This window comes from Melospiza melodia, chromosome 7 (assembly GCF_035770615.1).
Source record: "Melospiza melodia melodia isolate bMelMel2 chromosome 7, bMelMel2.pri, whole genome shotgun sequence".
NCBI classification, from domain to species: domain Eukaryota; kingdom Metazoa; phylum Chordata; class Aves; order Passeriformes; family Passerellidae; genus Melospiza; species Melospiza melodia.
In genome coordinates, this window is record NC_086200.1 from 30091340 (window position 1) to 30116114 (window position 24775).

General features: G+C 51.9%; 2 protein-coding genes across 2 annotated transcripts in view; one reads left to right on the plus strand and one right to left on the minus strand.

Moving 5' to 3' along the window:
- Window positions 1-950: 950 nt before the first annotated feature.
- LOC134420920 (basic salivary proline-rich protein 3-like) lies at window positions 951-7534 on the minus strand. Its single transcript, XM_063161326.1, has 2 exons — window positions 7442-7534; window positions 951-2087 (listed from the first exon to the last, which is right to left on the minus strand). The coding sequence occupies exons 1-2, from the start codon at window positions 7532-7534 to the stop codon at window positions 951-953; spliced, it is 1230 nt and encodes a 409-aa protein (XP_063017396.1).
- The window catches only part of PTPRS (protein tyrosine phosphatase receptor type S), a 150391-nt gene continuing 126686 nt past the window's right edge, over window positions 1071-24775 (plus strand). The window contains exon 1 of the mRNA XM_063161109.1: window positions 1071-1138. The gene's annotated coding sequence lies outside the window, so the exon portion shown is untranslated. The remainder of the gene's footprint in view (window positions 1139-24775) is intronic.

Consider the following 24775-nt stretch of genomic DNA (forward strand, 5'->3'; position numbering starts at 1 on the left):
TACAGAAAATATGAAGAATTACATATTAAGCATATTTAATATTAAATATATTTACATATTTATAAATATATATTATATATTGCATATTATACATTATATATTATATATTATACATTATATATTATATATCATATATCACATATTATATATTATATAGTATATAGTATATAGTATATAGTATATATTATATACTAGTTATAATATTATATAATATATACTATATACTATGTAATATATTATATATAAAATATGTAGTATATAATATATACTATATACTATATGCTATATACTATATGCTATATAATATATACTCTATAATATATATTAGATAATATATAATACATAGTATATCATATATAGTATATAATATATACTATACTATATATAGTATATTATATATCATATATCATATATTACATATTATATACTATATATCATATATCATATATTATATATTATATACTATATACTATATATTATATATTATATATTATATATTATAAATTATATATTATATATTATATATTATATATTATATATTATATTGTCTATTATAAATAATATATTGTATATTGTTTATGATATATATTATTAAAAATAAATAAATATTATATATAATATATAAAATATATATATTATTATCAATAAATATAAATCGATTAAATGTTAAATATGGGAGATGGGGCGCACATGAAGAATTTTCTCAGCCTCGGGGTGTGTTAAAGCCGGGGCTCACAGCGCCTGCACCAAACGCGGTCGGGGCAGGACCCCCCAAACCCCGCTCGCTCCTCGCGCCTCCGCTGCCACGTGCGCGGCGCCTTTAAGGCGCGGCCACGCCCTAACCTCCCGCGGTGACGTCACGGCCCCCGCGGGCCCCTCCCGGCGCTGCGGGGGCGTGTCCGGGGTGTCCCGCCCCGCGGTGACGTCACGCGGCGGCCCGGGGAATGACATCACCGGAGCGAGCGGGCGGCGGGCGGGAGCGCGGCTCGCCGCAGTGTCCCCGCGCCCGGCGCGGCCCCGGCTCGCCAGCCCCGGGCGGAGCGGAACGGGCGGCGGCGGAACGGGCGGCGGCGAGGCGGAGCAGGGCCCCGCGCAGCCCCTCCGCCGGCAGCATGGCAGCGGGCGGCCGCGCCGGCAGGTACCGGCGGCGCGCTATAGCGGGGCACGGTGCGGGAGCGCTCCGCTCCGCCGCGGGGCTGGGGAGGGGGCGCGGTATAGCGGGGGTGGTGGGCTTGTAACGGGGAGCGCTCGGGAGGGGTGGGTGGGCAGGCGGGCGGGGGGCTCGGTGCGGGGGCGCGGCCGGTGCCGATGGGGGGTCGCGGGTGGGTGGCACCGGAGAATGGGGGGCGTGTTATGGGGGGGATGTATGGGAGGGGTGGGGGGGGAAGGGGCCGCGCTATAGCGGGGGTGCGGGGAGGGGGAGCGCCGGGGACCGGGCGGGGGCTCCGGGGTGCGCCGGAGCCCGGCCGGGGGGTCCTGGGGCACAGCCCGCCCCACGCCCCGCTCCGTGCCCCGCCGCACCGCGATGTGTCCGCGCCCGGCTCCATCCCCCGCCCCGCTGCCGCTGCCTCCCCCGCGCTGTAGGACCCCCCGGTTCCCCGCCGTGCTCTTTTCTCGCTGCCGCCGCGCCCCCGCCCCGTCCCTCCGGCGCCTCCCGAGCGCGGTCCCCGCGGGTTCGGGGTGCGAGGTTCGGGGTGCGGCTCCGTGCGGGCTCCGGCATCACCGCCGCGCTCAGGGCTGCGCTCCCGCGGAGAGCACCGTGGGACCGCCCGTGCCCGGTGATGCTCGGCAGAACCGTCCAGGGCTTCCCCAGCTCCCGGCTCCGGGCTCCTTGGGATGCTCCGGTGGTGGAGCCGGTGCCGCTCCCAGCTCCCGGCACGCTGGGATGCTCCGGTGGTGAAACCGGAGCGGCATCGCCGGGATGCGGTGTCGGAGGAGCCCTCGGAGCGTTGTTGCTCTGTGCGGTGCCGTATCCTGGTGACACGGCTGTGTCCCCCGGGGTGCTGCCCGCTCCCACCGCAGACACCGCGCTGCCTTGTCCTGTCCTGCCGCCACCCCGAGCCCCGCAGCAGGTGGGGTTTGCCCCGCTGTCATCGGCAGTAGCGAGGAAGGGACGTGGATCGCCCCAAAACCAGCCAAATCCCCATGTTGGGGGGGTTTCTTCCCCTACACCAAACCTCCCCCTTCTGAAAGGGGAATCGGCTCCGGCGCTGGGGACAGCCGTGGAGTCACCGAGGGACGCCCCTGGGGTGACAGCAGGTGGTGTTTTCCATCTGCCCGCGGGGATTTCAGCTGAAATCTCCAGCCCTGGCATCATCCCGCAGCCGGCAAGAGCCGGCCCCGGAGCCAAAATTTATCACAATGAGGGTGAAGCCCCCCCAGCCCTTCAATAAGAGCAGTGATGAAGAATGTTTGTGCTTCCCCAGGAGGATCCCGTTCCAGTCCCTGCTGGGCAGGCAGAGGGTGCGGTGTGGGATGAGGGGAGCGGTGCGGGTGTGGGGGTGGCAGCCCTGGCATCTGCAGGGTGGGTCCGGACTCCCTGGGGCAGGGACATCTCTGCTCTTGTGTGTTCACCCTCTCAGAGTCCCGGGAGGCTTTGCTCCCACAAAGGTGGAAGGAAAAAAGCAGATTTGGTTTTTTTCTGGGGGGTTTCAGCCCTTCTGTGGGGCGAGGGAAGTGCCACCCATCCCCTCCTGGGTGTGCAGGGGATGCTCCTGTGGCACTCCTGCTGCTCTCGCAGCTTGGCTTGGCCACGACAAAATGCTCGGGATTTTTATGATTTCCCCCCATAAATGAATGGTGTTTTGGGGGTTGTGTAGCTGTGCCTGGCCAGGGGAGCTGTTTGTGTCATCTGGCTGTGGGGGATTGGGCTGTTTGTCCCTGTGAGAGCTCCCAGGGAGGGAAATGGAGCTGGACCAGGGTGCTGGGCACAAAGGCTGCTGGGTTCAGCAGGGCAGGGCGTGTGCTGATGGAGAGACCCCTCCTGCCTTCCCCAGGGGGAAGATACCCCCCCCCTTCTGCACACCCAACAGCGGCAATGCTGTTAATTGTTCCCTGCCAGATTGACTTATAAATTAACAGGTTTGCTGGCACTCTCCTCCTCCTTCCTGTGCGTGGTAAAGGCCCATATTTCAGATGGGGAAAAAGTCATAAATACTTTGAGTAATGCGCGAGGAGCTTCCAGCTGAAGCTGTGCCACTGAAGGGCTGTGTGGGGAGAGGGGTGCCCTGCAGCAGAGCTGTTTGTGGGGTGATGGAGGGGATGGACAGCAGCTCCTCGGGTGCTTTGGTGGCTCTCTTTGGCATTGGCCTCGCTGGCAATTTGTGTTGTCCCCTTTGTGCCCCCCAAGAGGTGTCTCTGCCCCCCTGATGCTCACTGGGTTGATAAAAGCAGGTTTGATAAGCAAAGCCTCTTCCTGGGGCGTCCCTTTTTGTCTCATCCCGAGGGGAGCAGCTTTGCTCTGCCTTTTCCTGGCTGCTGAGGAGTGTGACATCTTCCCCGAGCAGCAGAGGACAAACCTGTCTGTGCTCTCTCTCCAGGAGCCTGGATTCCTGTCAGAGCCCAAATCCTGCTGCTGCCTTGGGGATAGAGGTGGGACGGAGGCAGCTGGGCTCCAGCCAGGTGGGATGGCCAAGGAGATGACGTGGCCACGCTTCAGGGAAACTGAGGCAGGGGAGGGGTGGTGTTGGTGGCTCCTCAGAGCCCTGGAACAGCTCCAAAGGGCTCGGGCATCCTAAGGCACCTCAGAGCTGACTCTGGGCATCCTAAGGCACCCCAGAGCTGATTTTGAGCTGGGAAAGGGCTTGAGCCATCCTAAGGCTCCCGAGAGCTGATTTTGAGCCAGGAAAGGCTCAAAAAATCTATCCTTGGTAATTTAGCCTGGCTGACCCTGAGCTGGGAAAGGGCTCATGTCATCCTAAAGCACCTCAGAGCTGATTCTGAGCCGGGAAAGGGCTCAAGCATCCTAAAGCATCCCAGAACTGATTCTGAGCTAGGAAAGGCTCAAAAAATCTATCCTTTGTAATTTATCCTGGCTGATTCTGAGCCGGGAAAGGGCTCAAGCATCCTAAGGCACACCAGAGCTGACTCTGGGCATCCTAAAGCACCCCAGAACTGACCTTGACCTGGGAAAGGGCTCGAGCATCCTAAGGCACCCCAAAGCTGACTCTGAGCTGGGAAAGGGCTCAAGCCCATCCTAAGGCACCCCAGAGCTGATTTTAAACCGGGAAAAGGCTCGAGCCATCCTAAAGCATCCCACAGCTGACCCTGAGCCATCCTAAGGCACCCCAGAGCTGATTTTGAGCCAGGACACCCCAACCTGAGGCTCCTCTGAGCTCGGAGATCCCCTCGGGGCGGCTCCCCAGGCTGGCAGCCCGTCCAGCTGCTCTCCCAGAGCAGAGTTACTCCAGGTAGTAAACCGTGAGCCGCGGATGCTCTCCCCACGTGGAGCGTGGGAGGGGAGCTGTGTGACGGATGGAGCGTGGCCCGTGGCACGGGCTGCGTGTGAACTCGCTCTGTGCCCTGCTCAAGCAGTTTTTCTTTTTCCTCAAACAGTTTTTCTTTTTCCTCAAACAGTTTTTCTTTTCCTCAAACAGTTTTTCTTTTTCCTCAAACAGTTTTTCTTTTGCGTTGCAGAGATAAAATTGCCAGTGTAGCAGCCCCGAGATAAAGGGAAGGCAGATGTAACCCGAGTCAGTGTGGGCAGTGCCAGCCTATGGTAAGGAGAGAGGTTACTCAGTTGCATTAAAAGGATGCTGCTAAGTGGTTTAATCCTCACTTGCTGAACTTTGAGCTTTAAATTCTTCTTATGTGAGTTGATAAGAACGTGCATATTATTCATAACTCTCTCCTCAACAAAAAGGGAAAATCTGTAAATGACTTCTGTTAAATATCATTGCTTCAACAGCATGAAAAATGTGCCTGGCTTGTACTCCAAATAATCCCTTCCCCTGGCCCAGCTGAGTCCATCCCTGAAGCTCTTTGGTTCCTGCAGAGGATGGAGGGAATGGGGTCAGGACCTGGGGGCTTTGGGGTCTCTGGGCACAACCCCCAGGACATATATTTTATTATTTTTTTAATATTTGCAAATGGAAAGAGCCAGCCAGGCTGGGCAGCTTCTGGCTATGTCAGTATTGCTTTTTAAAAATTGTGGTCGATTTTAAACCTCTGAGCCCTGAAGTAGTAACGCTCGGTCCAGCTTCCTTTCTGCAAAGTTTATTACACAATAAGCTGGAGCAATCTGCAGGCTCTGTTTGTTAGACCTTTCTTTTTCCTCTTGTCCTCTCTTTCTGATTATTTTCTTTATAACTTGACCAATTTTTTTTTTTCCTTGACATCAGCCTAGAAAACTGGAAATTGTCTTTTATTTCCCCCCCGTCTTTCAACCCATAAACCCTCTAGAGTTCTGAGCCTGATCCAACATAATTCTTTCGGACTTTTTATTTTCTTTTCTAGCTTGGGTATCGTTGTCTTGCCTTGGTAATTCATCCAGCTTGGCAAAGGCTGCCTGTGCTGTTCGCCTTTGCACAGCTCCTGGTGCTGCAGGAGGGATTTGGGAGCCAGCCCTGAGGGAAATGGGATTTTTATCATTCCTGCTTTCCATGCACTGCTATCACTCAGTGCTTGCACACTGTGAGTGGTGCTGCACAGCCAGGATCCATCAGAACCTCCGTGCTCCAGTTCCCTGGCAACATTTGCACAAAAACAGGAGCTGCTCTAGATTAGACAGCAGATACTAGTTTGTCTAAACAGGTTTAAAAACCTATCAAATTAAACTGGGCCAGGCAACCCGTACAATGTGTACACCTAAATTGGTTTAACATTTGCATAAATCAGATTAAATCGGGGCTGTGGGATGGCTCAGGTTGGGAAGCCTGTGGCTGTTTGTGCCCAGACCCTGGAGTTCTCCACTCCTGCTGCCGTGTCAGGGTTGGTTTTGCACGGCAGCAGCTGAATCCCTTGTTTTCAGCCCCATTTCATAGGTGAGTGCTCTGTCAGTGCTGGTTTGCACCACGCCGGGGGCTACAGTGACCTCTGAGCAGCTGGGATGTCCCCAGAAAGCCCCAGGAACAAGGCTGGTTTGGCTGCAGCCACAGTTTGGAACGTGTGGCAGGTCCTGCAGGGGTTTGCAAGAAGGATCTCTCTCTGTCCAGGAGGATTTTGAAGCCTGTTGGGGTCTGAGGAGTGAAGGGTTCACAGGTGAATCCATTCCCAGGGTCCTGCCTCTCCTGCTGCCATCTCTGCATCAGTCTGGGGTTCTTGGCCATGGCCTGCAGGGATGATGATGATGATGATGATGATGATGATGGGGATTTTCCCCCTGCTTTCCCTTGGGGTTCTTGGCCATGGCCTGCAGGGATGATGATGATGATGATGATGGGGATTTTCCCCCTGCTTTCCCTTGGGGTTCTTGGCCATGGCCTGCAGGGATGATGATGATGATGATGATGATGATGGGGATTTTCCCCCTGCTTTCCCTTGGGGTTCTTGGTCATGGCCTGCAGGGATGATGATGATGATGATGGGGATTTTCCCCCTGCTTTCCCTTGGGGTTCTTGGCCATGGCCTGCAGGGATGATGATGATGGGGATTTTCCCCTGCTTTCCCTTCTCTCTGTGGGCAGTGACACCCGAGGAGCTGTGGGATCTCTCAGGGTCACCTCGTGCTCCTGGAGGTGGCACAAAGCTGGGACAAAGTGCTCTCCTCCTCCTCCTTGCACGGGAGCAGCCAGCTGGGGTGGCGCATGGTGAGCATGGGAGGGAGGCTGTGCTGTGTGTGTGGCTTCTCCAACTGCACTGATCCCATCCAGGGAAAGCAGCTGCCTGCTGGGGAATCCAGGGCTTTGTCTCTTTGTGTTTCTGGAGCTGAATCTCCCCACCTTTCCCTCTGATTTGTTGTTCCATTCTTTTCTTCGTGGCGTCCCCGTACCCAAATCAGCCTCGTGAGTAACTCCACGGCTGATTTAAGTCTGAGAGCTTTTTCCTTTTGGTGCTTCCCTCCATTTTGCCGTTGTGATCCAGCAGGGATGGACAGACCCTCTGCTGCCACAGGCGTGTGTGTGTGTGTGTGTGCAGCACAACCTGCAGCAGCTCAGGGGTTTTGGCTCTTTCTGAGCTGATCGTCAGCTCTGACATCACCCAGTGTTTGCTCTGGTGCCTGTGAATCACAGATGGGTGCTGCTCCGGGCTTGCAGTGCTCGAGGTTTCCCTCCTGCTGCCTCTCTCCTTTGTTTCCCTGGCAGCAGCTCCAGCTCCTTCCCCTGCTCGGGCTGGAAAATGAGCAGCAGTTTCCCCTTGTCCAGCACAGCCAGGAAATGCGGGAAGCAAAGGTGACAGCAAATGTGTCCCGCTGGGGTGGAAGGAGATGCTCTTTGAGGCTTCTTCTATCCCAAACCATCCCACGCTTCTGTGAGGGGTGCTTCTCAGGCTGCTGGGATTTCTACCATTACAAACACCATCAGGAACACCAACTTGTTGTTCCTTGGGGTTGTTCCCATCCCCTCCAGGTTGGTGTCCCCAGGACAGGGGCTGGGCATCGCAGACAGGTCCCTGTGAGCAGGCAGTGCTGTCACCTGGCCAGGTGGGACCTGCTTGACCTGAGCATCCTGCAAAGGGTTCAGGGGGGCTCAGGACACCCAGGGGCACTGAGGCAGGGCTGGGCCCTGTGGTAGCCAGTGGTTCTGTCCCCTGGCCCTGCCATAGTGGCCAGCAGTGCACCTCAGGTGTGACTGTGTCTTTACAGTAGTCTTAGGATGAGGGAATAGATGAGGATCTGACTCCATGTTTCAGAAGGCTTGATTTATTATTTTATGATATATATTACATTAAAATAATACTAAAAGAATAGAAGAAAAGGTTTCATCAGAAGGCCTGATAAAAATAGAAAAAGAAGGAGTGATAACAAAGGTTTGTGTCTTGGACAGAGAGTCCGAGCCAGCTGACTGATTGGCCATTAATTAGAAACAACCACATGAGACCAATCCCAGATGCACCTGTTGCATTAACAGCAGATAATCAATGTTTACATTTTGTTCCTGAGGCCTCTCATCTTCTCAGGAGGAAAAATCCCAAAGGAAAGGATTTTTCATAAAAGATACCTGTGACACTCAGGCCTGTGGCATTTTGGACCATCAGGTGCCACAGCCCAGCACCTCCCAGCCATGTCCTTCCCTCCAAGTCGCCATTTTATTTTTCTTAAACGTTTATGTATAACCGTACACTAACCTATAAAAATTAGTTTAGGATGGCTGCCAAGAAAATCTCTGCGGTGCCTTGTGGGTAACTCCCTGTGAATTACCATAAAAGCTGGAGTGTGAGGCTGTGGTGGCAGTTGTGAGGATGCCAGTCATCATGCTCTGTATTTAAAATTCAGATGAATGTGTAATGCCTGCGTGGCTGGATTGCAGCGGCTCGGAGCACTCCTGGTGTCCCTGCCCTGCACCCACTCTGTGCTTTATTCCTGCCCTCTTACCTTCTCGATTGTAAAATGCAACAGGTAGCAAATTGTGGGCGAGCCAATGGAGGGAGAGTGGTTTCTGATTGTTTCCTCCCTGGAGGGACCAACCTCCTGCTTCCAGGGGCAATAATTCGCTGAAGGGAAAAGGAGCTCCATAACCCTTCCCCTGCACATCCTGCCCAAACCACGGCCCATTTCCAGGGCTCTCTGATGCTGGGGTGCTCAGTGTGGGACCAGGGGCTGTCCCCACGTTCTGGGGGTGTCCCATTGCCATGCTGTGGCTCCCTTGCCACCCGGCCCAGTTCCATGCTGCTGTTTACCCTTGAAATCCAGGGTGTTTCTCTTTACCTGTCACTGCTGCTTTTCCTCTGGAAAAGCCAAGGTGACTGTGGGGCTGCTCTGCTCGGTGCAGGGCTTGGCAGGAGGTGGTGCTGATCTGCTGGCCATGATGGATCATTTCATTTAAATTCCCCTGAAATATAATATTCATCTTGGTGTCACTGTCCCCACCTTTATTATAGTTCACTGATAAACATCTGTAATCTGAGAGCCATCCTCACCCTGCCAGGCACAGCCTGGCAATAATGAACACATTTCTGGAGCCAGGGAAGGTGGCTCAGGGATGTGTCCCTGCTCTCCCAGCCCTGGCTGATAAATAAAGCAAGAAGCCAATCTGTGTTTTTCCCAGGTGGATTTTACACGTGGCAGTGTTGGGTTCAGGGCTCTAAAATGGTGGCAGCTGGATTTAACCTGGTGTCCCTAAATACCTAAAAGGGATTTCTGATGACACCTAACAGGGATTTCTGAGCACAGCCTCTGTCCTGGCTCTGGCTGAGGGTTCAGGGCACCACCCCAGTGAATCCCCCCATGCTGGGCAGCCTTTTTCACCCTGTGGTGAATCCCTGCCCCTCTCCCAGCTGGATTCCAGCAGGAGGGGATGCAGCTCTCCCTGGGCTGTACGGCAAGGTACATTGTTTTACCTTTTCCCTGCTGGTCCACAGGAGCTGACAGGACCAAACCCAGCCCCAGGAATGGTTCCACCTCAGCATCTCAGTGAGATCCCAGTGGGGACAGGCTGTTTTTGGGCTCCAGCACAGCCTCTGTGCCCCCACAGTGGGAACATCCATCACATTGCTGCTCCTCTCCTTGCTCTCCTCACTGCTTTTGCCCCAGAGGCTGCTGCTCCTCTGAGCTCTGGCTGTGGGAGCTCAGGGTTGTCACTCTGTTTTTTTAAAGATTTTCTGAGCCTTCTGATGCTGACGTTCTTGTAGTGAACTTTCTCACACACTTTCTGTAAATAACTCATTGTTTTGCATTCCTTTATGGAGGAGGAGAATGTTGATGGACTGTTGGTTTGTCCAGTGTCATTGGAGAGGTGGCACTGCCACTTTTGGAAAAACTATAAATGTTAGAATCAGAAAATAAACTTCCCTTTTTCCTTCACCTTTAGAGCAGCAGTGTGTGTGCTTGTGGTTTTTTGTGTCCTACAGTGACACAGGGTCAGCTCCCTGTGCAGCACAGCCAGGTGGGTCAGCGTGTCCCAGCTCGGCCACCCACCCCAGAGCAGGGCTGAGGTGACATCTGAGGTGGCATCTGCTGTGCCTGGGATGGGTTTTTTTGCCAGAGCAGCACTGGGAGGTGGCAGCTGCTGGTCCCACGTGCCACTGGGACTGCTCTGCTTCCACTTGGCTGGTCATGCTCTGGGGAGGCAGCTCCTGCCCATCGCCAGGCTGCTGTCCTTCAAAATGGAGCTCCTGCCCATCTCCAGGCTGCTGTCCTTCAAAATGGAGCTCCTGCCCATCTCCAGGCTGCTGTCCTTCAAAATGGAGCTCCTGCCCATCTCCAGCCTGCTGTCCTTCAGAATGGAGCTCCTGCCCATCTCCAGCCTGCTGTCCTTCAAAATGGAGCTCCTGCCCATCTCCAGGCTGCTGTCCTTCAAAATGGAGCTCCTGCCCATCTCCAGGCTGCTGTCCTTCAGAATGGAGCTCCTGCCCATCTCCAGCCTGCTGTCCTTCAAAATGGAGCTCCTGACCATCTCCAGCCTGCTGTCCTTCAGAATGGAGCTCCTGCCCATCTCCAGGCTGCTGTCCTTCAGAATGGAGTTCCTGCCCATCTCCAGGCTGCTGTCCTTCAGAATGGAGCTCCTGACCATCTCCAGGCTGCTGTCCTTCAGAATGGAGCTCCTGCCCATCTCCAGCCTGCTGTCCTTCAGAATGGAGCTCCTGACCATCTCCAGGCTGCTGTCCTTCAGAATTGGAAGTGCTGTGGATCCCCAGGAGCCTCGTACAGACTTGACCTCTTGAAAGGGCTTTCCTCTTCTTGTGTCTCCACTTCCTCCTCTGCGTTTGACCCAGAACAGAAAAGCTGCATTTTCTGCTGGTTTGGGATTTCCTGCCACCTCTGCTCCTTTCTGGCATCCAGGTCCTGCGACTTGCAGCCTTTTTGCTGTCTTCTTGCAAAACTTGTCTGGAAGAGGAAAACCCCTGGGTTTGGAGTCCCCCAGCACCATCCCTGTGGAATTGAGAGCTGCTCCACCCTGGCTCTGCTTTGGGATGAAGGAGAGCAGCCAAGCAAGATCCTGCTGACCCCTTCCTGGAAGGACGCGTTGCACCGTGCTGATGGGAAGATTGATTTTTTTTTCCAGGAGCCCACAGCACAGCTCAGCACTCCCAAGGGCTGAGGCTGCACCGACAGCGAAGCTCTGAGCAGGGCTGGGTGCAGGGCAGAGCCCCAGACACCCTCAGATGTGTCCAGGTTCATCCAGGAGGGATGAGGATGATGCTGCAGCCATCACCTTCACGTCCCAGCACCGTTTCAGCTGAGGTCCTGAGGGGGGTTCAGGTGAGGCTGCTGGATTTTAGGAAACGCACAAACCTGCTCCCAGGCAGTGGCACGACAGCTTCCATGCTTTTTGCAGTGCTCCCTGTGGAAAGCAGCTGCCCCAGAGGTGTGGAGGGGAGAGCAGGAGCTTCCCTTTGCTCTCCTCCCGGCGTGGGTGGCACCCATCCGGCAGCGCTGGGATGTGCTGCTCTGAAAATAACTAAAAATAACTGTCAGGTTGCTTTGAAAGGAGGAAAAGAAGGAAGGTGGGAGGAACTGAAGTGTTTCTGAGGAGTAACAGAGAAAGGTGAATGAAATCCTTGATGGCTCTCGCAGCTTCTCATCCCAGTGCATGCCGAGGGTGTGGGAGCTCAGGTTGGGGCTCACGTGGGTGCCTTGGGCTTCTGGAGCTGGATTTTGGGCTGGCTGAAGCAGTGATGATGTGAAAAACGCCAATCTCTTGGTTTTAAAGTTTTAAAAGTTTAATGGTAATAAAATGGTTATAAAAATAGTAATGCAATTAGAGTGATAATAATTTGGACAGTTTGAATTAGGACAATATGAGACAATAAATACCAAGAGTTATGGACATCTGGGTACCTTTTTCTGGGCAGCACGAGCCTGAAAAAGGACATAGTTAACAAAGGATTAACCCTTAAAAACAACAGCCTGTTGCATAGTCAGGTACTTCATCCATGGTGCATAAATTCCATTCAAACACAGGATTCTGTTTGGTCATCATCAGCTTCTTCCTCTGAATCCCAACAGCGCCTTCCAGGTAGGAAGAAGTTCATTTCTTCTGATGAAATAAATTCCTTTTTCTCTGAAAGATTCAGGTGTCCTGTGGCTGCTATCTCACTGCGAGTCCTTTCTTTAAAAAAAATATTCTACATGGCATCATTTCTATTTTTTATAACCTAAATTTTTTTAGGTTATACATTTTATACATTTTTTATACATTATAGGTTATGCATTAGGTTATACATTTTATACAAATTTTATACATTTTTTTATAACCTAAAACTATATTTAAGCCACCTCTTAAGAGAATTAATACAGCATCACTTTCTAACACAACACATATATTATTCATTTGAATATTTGCAAAAAGTCAATCATAAAATACATGCATTTTTCACACTGATCCTCTCTAACATCATCCTAATCATTAAGAAGCTATGAACCAGCATTAGCCTTTTCAGCTAAAGAAAGGGGAGTTTAAAGAGGGGTTTCCCCCCTCCTTTACTGATATCCCTCAGCTAAACCCCAGCCCCTGATTTTTTATCATGCTCACTTCATGACTCACTTTAATCATCCCACAGGGAAGGGAAGCTTGGGGAGGAGCTCCTGCCTTTCCTGCCAGGCTCTTTGCAGGGGGACAGAGGGGTTTGGTGGCCCCAGTGTCCCCAGCCAGGTCAGCCCATGGAGAGCATGGGTTTGGATTTCTCCCTTCCAGCCCACAGGGGCAGGCTGTAATTAGCTGTGTTGTGTGCAACCCGATCTCCCATCCCAGTGCTTTGTTCTTGACTTACCCTTGGCGTTTCCCAGTGTCTCTGAGCGGGCTGTGTCCCTTATCCATGGCTCTGGAGGCAGGGCAGTGCCCTGGGCAGTGTCCCCTCAGAGCCTTGTTCTCCTCCAGGCCCTCTGAACCATCTCATGAGGAGCATTTAGGGGCAGCTCAATTGCAGGTTTTTCTAGGAAGTATCAGAGGAGCTTGTGCTCCTCACATCAGGGCCCTGGAACACTCTGCAGAGAGCTTTAATCTTAAAATAAAATCAAAGCAAGGCTTTCAACTTGGATTTTCTTTGGAAGTCACTTTATTTTAAACCCTTTTTTTTCTTTTTTTGTGAGTAGTCCTTTAGGAGTGAAAAAGCCCCACATCCTGAAATCTTGCCTATGTAAATAATTTTTGGGCTTGGGCTTTTTGAAGTCACAAGGAGGGTGTGCTGCTCAGTGCCCTCTGCCAAGCTGGCATCACTTGGAGTCCTGTCTGTCCATCCCCTTCCATCTGTGTGGGCATCTCTGCTCATAGCACAGCCTCAGGGTGGGGATGGAGGCAGAGGTGCCTCTGTCAGGGCTGGGGTCTGACACTGTGAGGGTGCTCACAGGGGTCCAAGGAGGAGGGAAGAGATGAGGATCTGACTCCATAAATCAAGAAGGCTTGATTTATTATTTTATGATATATATTATATTAAAACTATACTGAAAGAAGAGAAGAAAAGGTTTCATCAGAAGGCTAGCTAAGAATGGAAAAAGGAAGAAGAATGAATAACAAAAGCTTCTGTCTCGGGAACAAAATGTAAACAATGATTATCTGCTGCTGTGGAATGCAACAGGTGCATCTGGGATTGGCCTCATGTGGTTGTTTCTAATTAATGGCCAATCACAGTCAGCTGGTTCAGACTCTCTGTTCAAGCCACAAGCCTTTGTTATCATTCCTTCTTTTTCTATTCTTAGCCGGACTTCGGATGAAATCCTTTCTTCTATTCTTTTAGTATAGTTTTAATGTAATATGTATCATAAAATAATAAATCAAGCCCTGTGAAACACAGAGTCAGATCCTCATCTCTTCCCTCATCCTGAGACCCCTGTGAGCACCAGCACACCCCCCCTGTGCTCTGCCCTGGGCTGTGTGTGGGCTGCTGGCCCTGTCCCTGCAATCACAGTGGCCCTGTCTGCCCTGTTTCCTTCAGACTGAGCAGAAGGAACTCTTGGAGAGCTTCTCCCGACCTTTCCAGCTCTGTGCCCTCAGCTGCCACCAAGTGACACGGTGACATTTCCAGTCTTGACTGTCTGAGCTATTCTATGGAAAAAAAAATATATATAAATAAAAAAAGCCAGCAGAAATGAAATGCTTTGGCTTTTTGTCTCTGACAAATTGGATTTGTTAACCTGGAGATTCGTCTGTCAGCTGGCAGGGCCCCTCTGCAGCCTTTGGGATGGTGGGAAGAGGAGTGGAAATGTGGGACAGGAGGGAGAGGGAGGGGTGGTACCTGCAGTGGGATATCTGCTGTATTTCCAGCAGTGGGATATCAGCTGCATTTTCAGCAGTGGGATATCTGCTGCATTTTCAGCAGTGGGATATCTGCTGCATTTTCAGCAGTGGGATATCTGCTGTATTTCCAGCAGTGGGATATCAGCTGCATTTTCAGCAGTGGGATATCTGCTGCATTTTCAGCAGTGGGATATCTGCTGCATTTCCAGCAGTGGGATATCTGCTGCATTTCCAGCAGTGGGATATCAGCTGCATTTTCAGCAGTGGGATATCTGCTGCATTTTCAGCAGTGGGATATCTGCTGCATTTCCAGCAGTGGGATATCTGCTGCATTTCCAGCAGTGGGATATCTGCTGCATTTTCAGCAGTGGGATATTTGCTGTATTTTCAGCAGTGGGATATCTGCTGCATTTTCAGCAGTGGGATATCTGCTGCATTTCCAGCAGTGGGATATTTGCTGCATTTTCAGCAGTGGGATATTTGCTGCATTTCCAGCAGTGGGATATCAGCTGCATTTTCAGCAGTGGGATATTTGCTGCATTTTCAGCAGTGGGATATTTGCTGCATTTTCAGCAGTGGGATATCAGCTGCATTTCCAGCAGTGGGATATTTGCTGCATTTTCAGCAGTGGGATATTTGCTGCATTTTCAGCAGTGGGATATTTGCTGTATTTTCAGCAGTGGGATATCTGCTGCATTTTCAGCAGTGCATCTCTGGAGGCCCTTTTGGAAGAGATGGAGCAAGGTCAGCCATGAAGCCACAGATGGGTGGGGTTGGGAGGGACCTTAAAGTTCATTCAGTGCCACCCCTGCCATGGGACACCTTCCAGTACTCCAAGCCCCAATGTCCAGCCTGGCCCTGGGTGCTTCCAGGGATCCAGAAGCAGCCCCAGCTGCTCTGGGCACCTTTGCCAGGCCTGCCCATCCTCACAGCCAGGAATTCCTGCCCAACATCCCATCCCATCCCATCTCATTCCATCCCATCCCATCCCATCCCATCCCATCCCATCCCATCCCATCCCATCCCATCCCATCCCATCAGATCCTCAGCCTCATCCTTAGGCTGTGGATGTCCTCATCTCAAGGTGTGAGGCTGGATTATTCCAACAGAGCCTCTGGGTTGTGTTGGAACCCCCATCTGCCCCCATCCCACCAGGCAGGGCCCTCAGCACCAGCTCCTGATAACCTCATGTGGCAGCCACTGCCAGCAGCCCAGCCCTGCTCTGGCACAGAAAGGACAAATTAAATAAACATGCTTGATTGCTTAAACATTTGTTTTTTAAATTAGCAGCAGCTTTTTTATATTAAAGTCTGTGGATATGCTGCTGGGGAACACTTCAGCAAGTTGTGGTTTTTTTTTTTTCTTCCTGGTGCTACTTTTCCAGAGTGGTTCGTGATTTAGAAACCAAATGCAGAATGCAGGCCAAGCTTGAGGTTTAATCCAGCAGAAGATGTGGAGGGGAAGGAACTGCAGTGCTTGGAGCTGTGGGGCCCTGTTTGGATGCATGACGGGACAGGCCTTGAAGGCAGCAGCATTGTAAATTGTGCTGGGGAGAAGTGTCTGAATTATGGAATCACAGAATGGTTTGGGTTTGTTCAAAGGGACCTTAAAGATGATGTTTTTCCAACCCTCAAACCCTTCCAGTGGCCCAGGTTGCTCCAAGCCCCATCCAGCCTGGCCTTGGGCCCTCAGGAATGGCTCCATGATTGTCCCCAGCTCCTTGCAGGAAGTTTCAGTTGTCCATAAATTGTCCAAATGCTGGAATCCCCTGCAGGAAGGTGTTTGTAGATGCTGTGTATGGGCCTGTGTGCTGTCAGGGAGGGGATTCGCAGCCTTTGCTCCAGGTGGGATGGACTTGGGCACCTTCCCCTCATGGCACATTTGGTGTCCCTGCTCCCAGCCCTTCCCTGGCTGTGCCCCTGGGTCTGTTTGTCCTGTGTGGATGGCAGAGCCAGCCCAGCGTGAGGGTACAGCCTGTGGATGCTGCTCTGAGAGGAGCCAGCTCTGCTAATTGGCATCTCTGCAAGGCAGAATGAGCAGCTGATGCTGCAGCTTGACCTTGCTTGGAGCATGTGGGGCTCGGCTGCTCCCACAGCCTTGCTGTGTGTCCTGGAACAGCATCTGCGCAGGGGGATAACCCAAAATCCAGGTGTGGATGCCCTGGGTACCTGCAGGAGCCCCATCCCTGCTGAGGTTGGGGGCAGAGCGCAGAATAAATCGAGTTCCACACTCCCACTGCTTTTTGTGTCATCCCTCTGGGTTATTCTGAGCTCAGGGACCAGCCTGGCTTGGGGGAGCCCACGGGCTGGTGCTGCTCATTTTCCCTTTGCACAGACTCCAGGGCACATCCTTAATTTTTTAATTAGTGGCTGCATCCCCCATGAGCACAGCTCCAGCTCAGCTGAGTGCCCATGCATGGATGGAGGAGTGCCTCCATCCCAGCCCTGGGCGACAAGCAGTGGCTTTCATTGTTGTTTTGTTTTTTACCTGTTAAAGGTTTAATAAATGGAATTAAATACTGTGAAACTTAAGGTAATTGAATGTGGAAGCGGAAGGAAAAGAATTGTAAAGCATCCTCTCCAGGAAACTAATAGGCTGCATGCCTCCTTATCTTAATGATTTTCATAATTTAGCTGAATGCAGAGATAATGGATCTGATGAACCTTTCTGGAGCTGATCTGAGATTTAATGGGCGCCGTGCTGGGGACGTGCAATCAGTGTGCCTGGGCAGGGAGATAAGAGCAGGAGGGGCTAGCACAGAGGCTTCCCATCCATCCATCCATCCATCCATCCATCCATCCATCCATCCATCCATCCATCCATCCATCTATCCATCCATCCATCCATCCATCCATCCATCCATTGCCATCCATCCATCCATCCATCCATCCATCCATCCATCCATCCATCCACCCATCCATCCATCCATCCATCCATTCTGTGACCATGTTCACAGTGGTGCTTGGATGAGGGAAGAGATGTAGATCTGACTCCATGTTTCAGAAGGCTTGATTTATTATTTTATGATATATATTACATTAAAACTATACTAACAGAGTAGAAGAAAAGGTTTCATCAGAAGGCTGGCTAAGAATAGAATAGGAAGGAATGATAACAAAGGCTTGTGGCTTGAACTCTCTGTGCAAGCCATCTGACTGTGATTGGCCATTAATTAGAAACATTCAACATCCAGACCAATCCCAGATGCACCTGTTGCATTCCACAGCAGCAGATAATCAATGTTTGCATTTTGTTCCTGAGGCCTTCAGCTTCTCAGGAGGAAAAATCCTAAGGAAGGGCTTTTCCATAAAAGATGTCTGTGACACCATGCACCTGGAATTACCTGGGGACACTCTCCAGCCCTGGGCTCGCTCTGCCAGCAGGCTCTGCCTCCCTGCAGCACCTCTGACCCTGTGGGCTGAGGGAGCTGCAAAGCCGGGATCATCTCTGCTAATCTGGTCTCACTGAGGCAGGATCAGTGAAACCACCTCGCAGATCCACTGTATTATGGAGCAGATTGAGGGACTTAGAGAGCAAATTTAATAAATATCATTTCGATATTACTTGGCGGGGGAAAAAAATATGGAAAAAAATCCTCTGAGCGGCTGAAGCTGGAGAGGCCTGGGAAGGAGCTTGGTGGGGATGTGGGGTGTGGGGCAGAGGGGATGGGACATCCCTGGAGGTTGGCATGGGGTGCTGGGGATGGCAGGAGAGTGTGACGGTGTTCACAGGGGTCCCAGGATGAGGGAAGAGATGAGGATCTGACTCTATAAATCAAAAAGGCTTGATTTATTATTTTATGATATATATTATATTAAAACTATACTAAAAGAATAGAAGAAAGGATTTCATCAGAAGGCTGGCTAAGAATAGAAAAAGAAAGGAGAATGAATAACAAAGGTTTGTGGCTCAGACAGAGAGTCTTAACCAGCTGACTGTGATTGGCCATTAATTACAAACAACCACATGAGACCAATCCCAGATGCATCTGTTGCATTCCACAGCAGCAGATAATCAATGTTTACATTTTGTTCTTGAAGCTTCTCAGGAGGAAAAAATCCTAAAGAAATGATTTTTCATAAAAGATGTCTGTGACAGGAGAGAGAGGATGTGCTTGGGGAAGGGGACAGTGCTTGGCAAAGGTGGCAGGGGGAGTTCAGGGTCTCTCAGGTGCAGCTGTGAGTCTCCTGCTCCTGCCTGGGGCACCATGGGCACTGTGGGTCATAGGGGGCACTGTTGGTCACTGTGGACACTCTGGGTCACTCTAGGGCACTGTGGGTCAGTGTGGGCACTGTGGGTCGCTCTGGGTCACTGTGTGTCACTATGGATCATTGTGGGGCCCTGTGGGTCAGTGTGGGCACTGTGGGTCAGTGTGGGCACTGTGGGTCACTCTGGGTCACTCTGTGTCACTATGGATCATTGTGGGGTCCTGTGGGCACTGTGGGTCCCTCTGTGTCACCCTGTGTCACTGTGTGTCACCCTGGGCACTGTGTCAGTGCACTGATGGGCACGCAGACCCCAACCCAGGTGCTGTTTCCAGTTGGATCTCCTGCCCATCCCTGAGGACAGCCAAGCAAAATCCTGCCAGGGGGGAAGGCCCTGCCTGCAGGGGAAGGAGGGAAGGGGATTACAGTGGCAAACCCCACACTCTGCAATGGCAAACCCCACACTCTGCAATGGCAAACTCCACACTCTGCAGGGCTGGCTGTGGTGAGGGAGGTTTGGGGTGGGCACTGTTGCCCGCTCTCTCTCTGTCTGTCTGTCTGTCTGTCTGTCCCTGGATGGAGCCCTTGCAGCCAACACAGCCCGAGGGGCTGCTCCTCTTTGTCCCCAGCAGGACCCCCTGCCTGCTGCAAAAACACTGGGGTTAGGAGAAATGTGTGACCTCGTGCTCACCCTCTTCCCTTTCCCCTCTCGCTCTGCAAGATGCTAAAAAGAAGGAGGGGGGGGAAAGGGAAAAAAAAAAAAAAAAAGAAAAAAAAACCCCCACGCTGGGGCCAATCCAAGGAGGGTGAAAGCCGGGGACCATATCATTAAAATGCTAAAAATGAGCGTGCTGAAAACAGACACAATTGGGTATTTAAAGCTCTGAATGAAAAGAGTGTGTGTTAGCCGGCTTGGGGAGAGCTGGTCTCCCAGAGCCCCTGGAAAATATGTGGTCAAGCCCACACCATTAACTTTTTGTTTCTGGTTTGGAAAGTAGCTGTGAAGTCTTGGGGGGACGGGGAGCCCACGTCCCTGCCAGGCCCGTGGGACACCCGTGCTCTGGTGGAGGGGCAGCTGGGCAGGACTTTGTGCCTTTTTACAGTGATTTTTATCCCCAAATGGGGTTAAAAATCCCCCTCATCACACAGACTCGTGTGCCCACTGCATCCCCAGGGTGGGGGAGATACAGATAATGTAATGGTTGCTGGACATATTAATTATTTTACCATTTACTAGGAGCTAATATTTAAATTCCATTTTACGTATTCATTTTTTATATCTTGGCTTTTTTTTTTAATCAAATAATTAAACCATATATCCCTACCTTATCCAAATCATGTCATCAATACACTTTCAATTAACTTTCCTCTATATTTCCTAGTATCAAAAACAACAACCAACTGTCATCATCACCCCATAACCACCCCCTAACAAACACAGAATTAACCCCAGAACTACCACCCCCCAAAAAACCAAACAAAAATACAAACCATGATCATAAATCATCACCCCACCAAATTTTATGTTCTTGTAGCTTATAAAAAGCATGGCACTGAAGATGTCACTCTTTTGCTGTCCCCTCCTGTCAGGAGCTGTGCAGAGCCACAAGGTCCCCCCTGAACCTCCTTTTCTCCAGGCTGAGCCCCTTTTCAGCTCCCTCAGGAATTCTCCAGAATTTCCCCAGCTCCTTTCCTTTCTCAGCATCTTCGTGTCCTTAATCCTGAATTTCTTAAACCCGCACATCTCGGGCTGTTGGTGGCCACCAGCTCAGGTGCCCATGGCTTGTGCCAAGAGTCCTCCAACATTTTATGGTGCATTTTTACACAGAAATGTGGATTTTGCAGCCCCACTCCAGCATGTTTCCTACATCCCAGCTCACCCCTGGGTGGAGGCTGTGGCCCGTGTGCCCTGTGGGGTTATTTCTGTGCACAGACACGGGTTTCCCTTTTGAGCACACGCAGAGGGATCCGCAGCAGCGCAAAATGCCCCTAAAATGTCTCCCAGGGCAAGTATTAACTGCCAGGCTGGGCTGGGCTCCAGCAGGCAGGAACAGATGAATCAGACACTTCATGGTAAAACCGAGCCCCTCAAAGTATGAAAAAACAACCCAGCTCCATGAGGCTCCTCCATGCTGACCCCAGAGCCCCAGCGCCGAGCAGGAACGAGGAGGGATTTCAAACCAAACTGGGATTTTTTTTTTTTTTTGGGGGGGGCCCCCCCAACCATATCTCTTGGCTGCCAGCCTCTCTGAAGGGAAGTTTCACCCCGCCTCCCGCGGTCTCGGATGTCAGGTTGGCAAGAAAAATCCCATCTGTTTTCAATCTGGATCCTCACTTCCATCCACCCAGCCTCTGCTCCCCCGCTCCCAGCCCCCAGAGCTGGCGTGTGTGCGCCAGGCAGGCCTCGCTGACGCTTTTTTAATTTTTTTCTTTTTTTTTTTTTTCTTTTTTTTCTCCTGGTTTTTTTAAATTTTTTTTTTTCCTTCTAAAAATGTATGTGGCCTCTTTTGCCCCCCCCTCCCTGAGCTCCCCCCCTTTTCTCCCAGCACAGCCCTCTCCACGCTGGGGCCTGCCAAGAACCTCTCTGTGCTCAGCCCCGCTACGGCCGGCCGCTGGCTCTGAGAATTCCCAAATGACCCAGGATTTTCAACCCAGAGCTTTTTTTTAAAAAAAAAAAAAAAAGAAAAATATCTCTCTGTGTGGAAAAGGAAAAAAAAAAAAACAGGCAAAATTGAGAGGGGAGCAGAGGGAAGAAGGAATTTTGTTGTTGTTGTGATTTTTTTCGGGTTTTTTTTTTTTTTCTGGTCGGTTCCAACTTTTTTGGTGTGATTTGGAAAAGAGTGAGTACAGAGTGTTTTGTTCCTGCCTGGAGATAACAGAGCTGCTCTGAAATCCCATATAGAGTCAATGCAAAGGCGTATACGTTGCAATGGTGATATCCTAATCTCTCTCTGAAGAAAGCCTTTGTTGCACACCCCCTTCGCTGTCCTCTCACGCTGCGTCTATATCTTATTTAAACTCTAAAGTCCTTAGGCTAGGAATTACCTTCTCCCTTTACAGATGGCTGCAAGAGCTCAGCGCGGCTGTGCAGCTCCATGAAAAATAAATGAAGGAGGTTGTGGCTTTTGTTGATGGTTTTACTTCCTTTTTTTTTTTTATATTTTATTTTATTTTTTGTGATTTTAGAGGTGAGAGCTTATCTCATCACAGATTAGTGGCACGGGGCTTTGTATGGCCGTGAATCGCAAGGCAAGGGATTCTCCCAGCCCCGTGCCTCAGTTTCCCCTTCGGGCTACCCTGGTGAACGGGGTGCAGCGAGGGGATTCTGCTGTGATTGCGGGGAGCAGTTTTGTGGAATGGGGGAGGATGGCTGAGAGGGTCCGGCACGGGGGGACAGAGCAGCTTTTGGCACAGGGAAATGGCTGAGAGGGTCCCAAGGGTCCGGCATGGAGGGCCACAGCAGCTTTTGGAACGGGGAAATGGCTGAGAGGGTCCCAAGGGTCCGGCATGGAGGGCCACAGCAGCTTTTGGAACGGGGGGATGGCTGAGAGGACCCACAGTATCTGGCACTGGGGGACGGAACAGCATTTGCAACGGGGGGATGGCTGAGAGGGTGCCAAGGATCCAGCGTGGAGGAACAGAGCAGCTTTGTGGAACCGGGGGGATGTCTGAGAGGATCCAAAGGGTCCGGCATGGGGGGATAAAGCAGCTTTTGGGACGGGGGGGATGTCGGAGAGGGTCTGGCATGGAGGGACACAGCAGCGTTGTGGAACGGGGGGATGGCTGAGAGGGTCCGGCACGGGGGGACGGAGCAGCTTTTGGAAATGGGGGATGTCTGAGAGGATCCCAAGGGTCCGGCATGGGGGGACAGAGCAGCTTTTGGAACAGGGAAATGGCTGAGAGGGTCCCAAGGGTCCGGCATGGAGGGCCACAGCAGCTTTTGGAACGGGGGGATATCGGAGAGTGTCCGGCACGGCGGGACAGAGCAGCTTTGTGGAACGGGGGGGATGTCAGAGAGGGTCCCAAGGGTCCAGCACGGGGGGACGGAGCAGCTTTTGGAATAGGGGATGTCTGAGAGGGTCCCAAGGGTCCGGCACGGGGAGACGGAGCAGCTTTTGGGAATGGGGGCGATGTCGGAGAGGGTCCGGCACGGGGGTTCAGAGCCCCAGTGCAGGCTCGGGGGCTCGCTCAGCGGCCGGGCTGTGGCGGAGCCCCCGGCTTTGCTCTCGGGGTCCCCCCGGCCGGGCCCCTCCGCCCCCGGCCCGCCCCGGCCCCGCCCCGGCCCCGCCCAGCCCGGCCGGGCCGCCGAGGGCTCCGCCGAGGGTCGGGGGTCCCTCCCTGCGCCGAGGGTCCTTCCCCCCCTCCCTGCGAGGGTCCCCGGGCCGCCCTCGCCCCGCAGCCTCCGCACGCCGCCAGCGCCGGGACGAGTGGGAGACGGTCGGTTTGATTTGAAAATGTAATTATCGAATGGAAGGGTTTTTTTGTTTTAAACAAGGGGAAGCTGTTTGCCCCTAGGCGCGCACGGGCGGGGGTCTCGGGAGGGCGGAGGGGCCCCGGGGTGGGCGATGGGCAGTGGGGACAGCGGGGATGGCAGGGGGGCTGCGGGGCGGCGCTGGGGAGGGAATTCCGCTCCCAATTCCGCTCCCTTTGCCTCTCCCCGTCCCTCTCCCCCTCCCCTGGCTCTGCCCATCCCTCTCCCGCTTCCTCTCCCCTCTCCCCCTTTTTTCCCCCCCAGCCGAGGGCTCGCAGGGGCGTTTTGCTGCGGAGCGAGGAAATGTGCGAAGCCGCATCCAGCGTGGCCGCACAAAGGAGCGGCTCTGCAGCTCGCCCTCTCGCCCAAATTACCCCTCGCACCACGCTTCCTTTCCGTGCTGGAAATGCCTTTTATTTTTAATGAGCTCGAGGCAGCCCGAGATGCTCTCGGGGCAGGACACGGGCTGCAGCCTTGGAGTAACGGGCAGAGTTTATTCACTGTAAACATTGCACAACTCCTGTGCTCCATTCCCGGGATTGAATACAACTCGTTTTCTCGGCTTTACATGACTCGTTTGCTAGTGCTATTAGGCTACTGCTCAAGATGCAGATTTGTCTGAAATGTGTAATTTTAGAAACGTAATAGATGGGGTGAAAAAAACTCCATTTGGCTGCGGGAACTGTGTAGCTGGAGCTTTCATGAGAAATTACCACATTTCATCCCTTTATTATTCTTTTCTCACTTTGGCAAAAGCAAAGAACTTTTCTGTTGCAGGTAACTCAGGTAACTTTTATGTCAAGGCTCTGACTTGAATTCGCAGCAGTTGGTCTGACTGGAGGCAGTTATAGCAACAGTTGAAATTAAATTTAAATTTATATTGTTCGTTGTTTGAGAACTCTCCTGCAGCTAAGGAAAGAAGTGTAAAGATTAAGTTGATCATTGCTATATATGAAAAGTGGTTTCTAACATTAACTTTATGATTCTTCTCCAAAAAAAAAAAAAAAGAGAGAGAGAGAATTCTCTAGCCTGTGCAGCTCTGTCTTTCTATAGCTGCATCTTGTTATCCTTTAATTTCCCTTTTCCTGAAAACGTCACTTAGCGGAGGAAAAATCACAAATTCAAGCGCACTGGGATTGCCACACATGGTACAGGGGAACATCTGCTGGAAAGAGACTCTGAGAATAACAAACCACCTGCACTGAGACGCTTTCCTGCTCCGGAGCCAGCTCGGTGTTTGCTGGCGTGGGGCTCAGCCAGCCCTGTCATTTTGGGGGCTCACGCTGCTGCTCGGGGTTTATTGAGGGGTGAAAAGGAAGGAGTGAGAAATCTGCCTCGGAGTGAATCGGGGCTGGTTTGGTTTAGCACCTCTCGGTGATTTGCGTAAGGAGCCTTCGGGAGGGGGATTGGTGCCTTCTGCCGCCCCCTCGCTGGGCTGGCTGGGGCTGGGGGCGGTGGGATGGGGCTGGAGGAGGGGGCTTCACTCCCTTTCACTCCCCTTCATCCCCTTCATCCCCTCCTCTCCTCTCCTCTTCATCCCCTCCTCTCCCTTTCACTCCCCTTCATCCCCTCCTCTCCCCTTCACTTCCCTCCATCCCCGACTCTCGCCTTCACTCCACTCCTCTCCCGTTCACTCCCCTTCATCTCCTCCTCTCCCCTTCATCCTCTCCATCTTCTTCATCGCCTCCTTTCACCTTCACTCCCCTTCATCCCCTTCTCTCCCTTCCTCTCCCCTCCATCCCCTCCTCTCCCCTCCATCCCCTCCTCTCCCCTTCATCCCCTTCTCTCCCTTCCTCTCCCCTTCACTCCTCTCCACTCCCTTTCATCCCC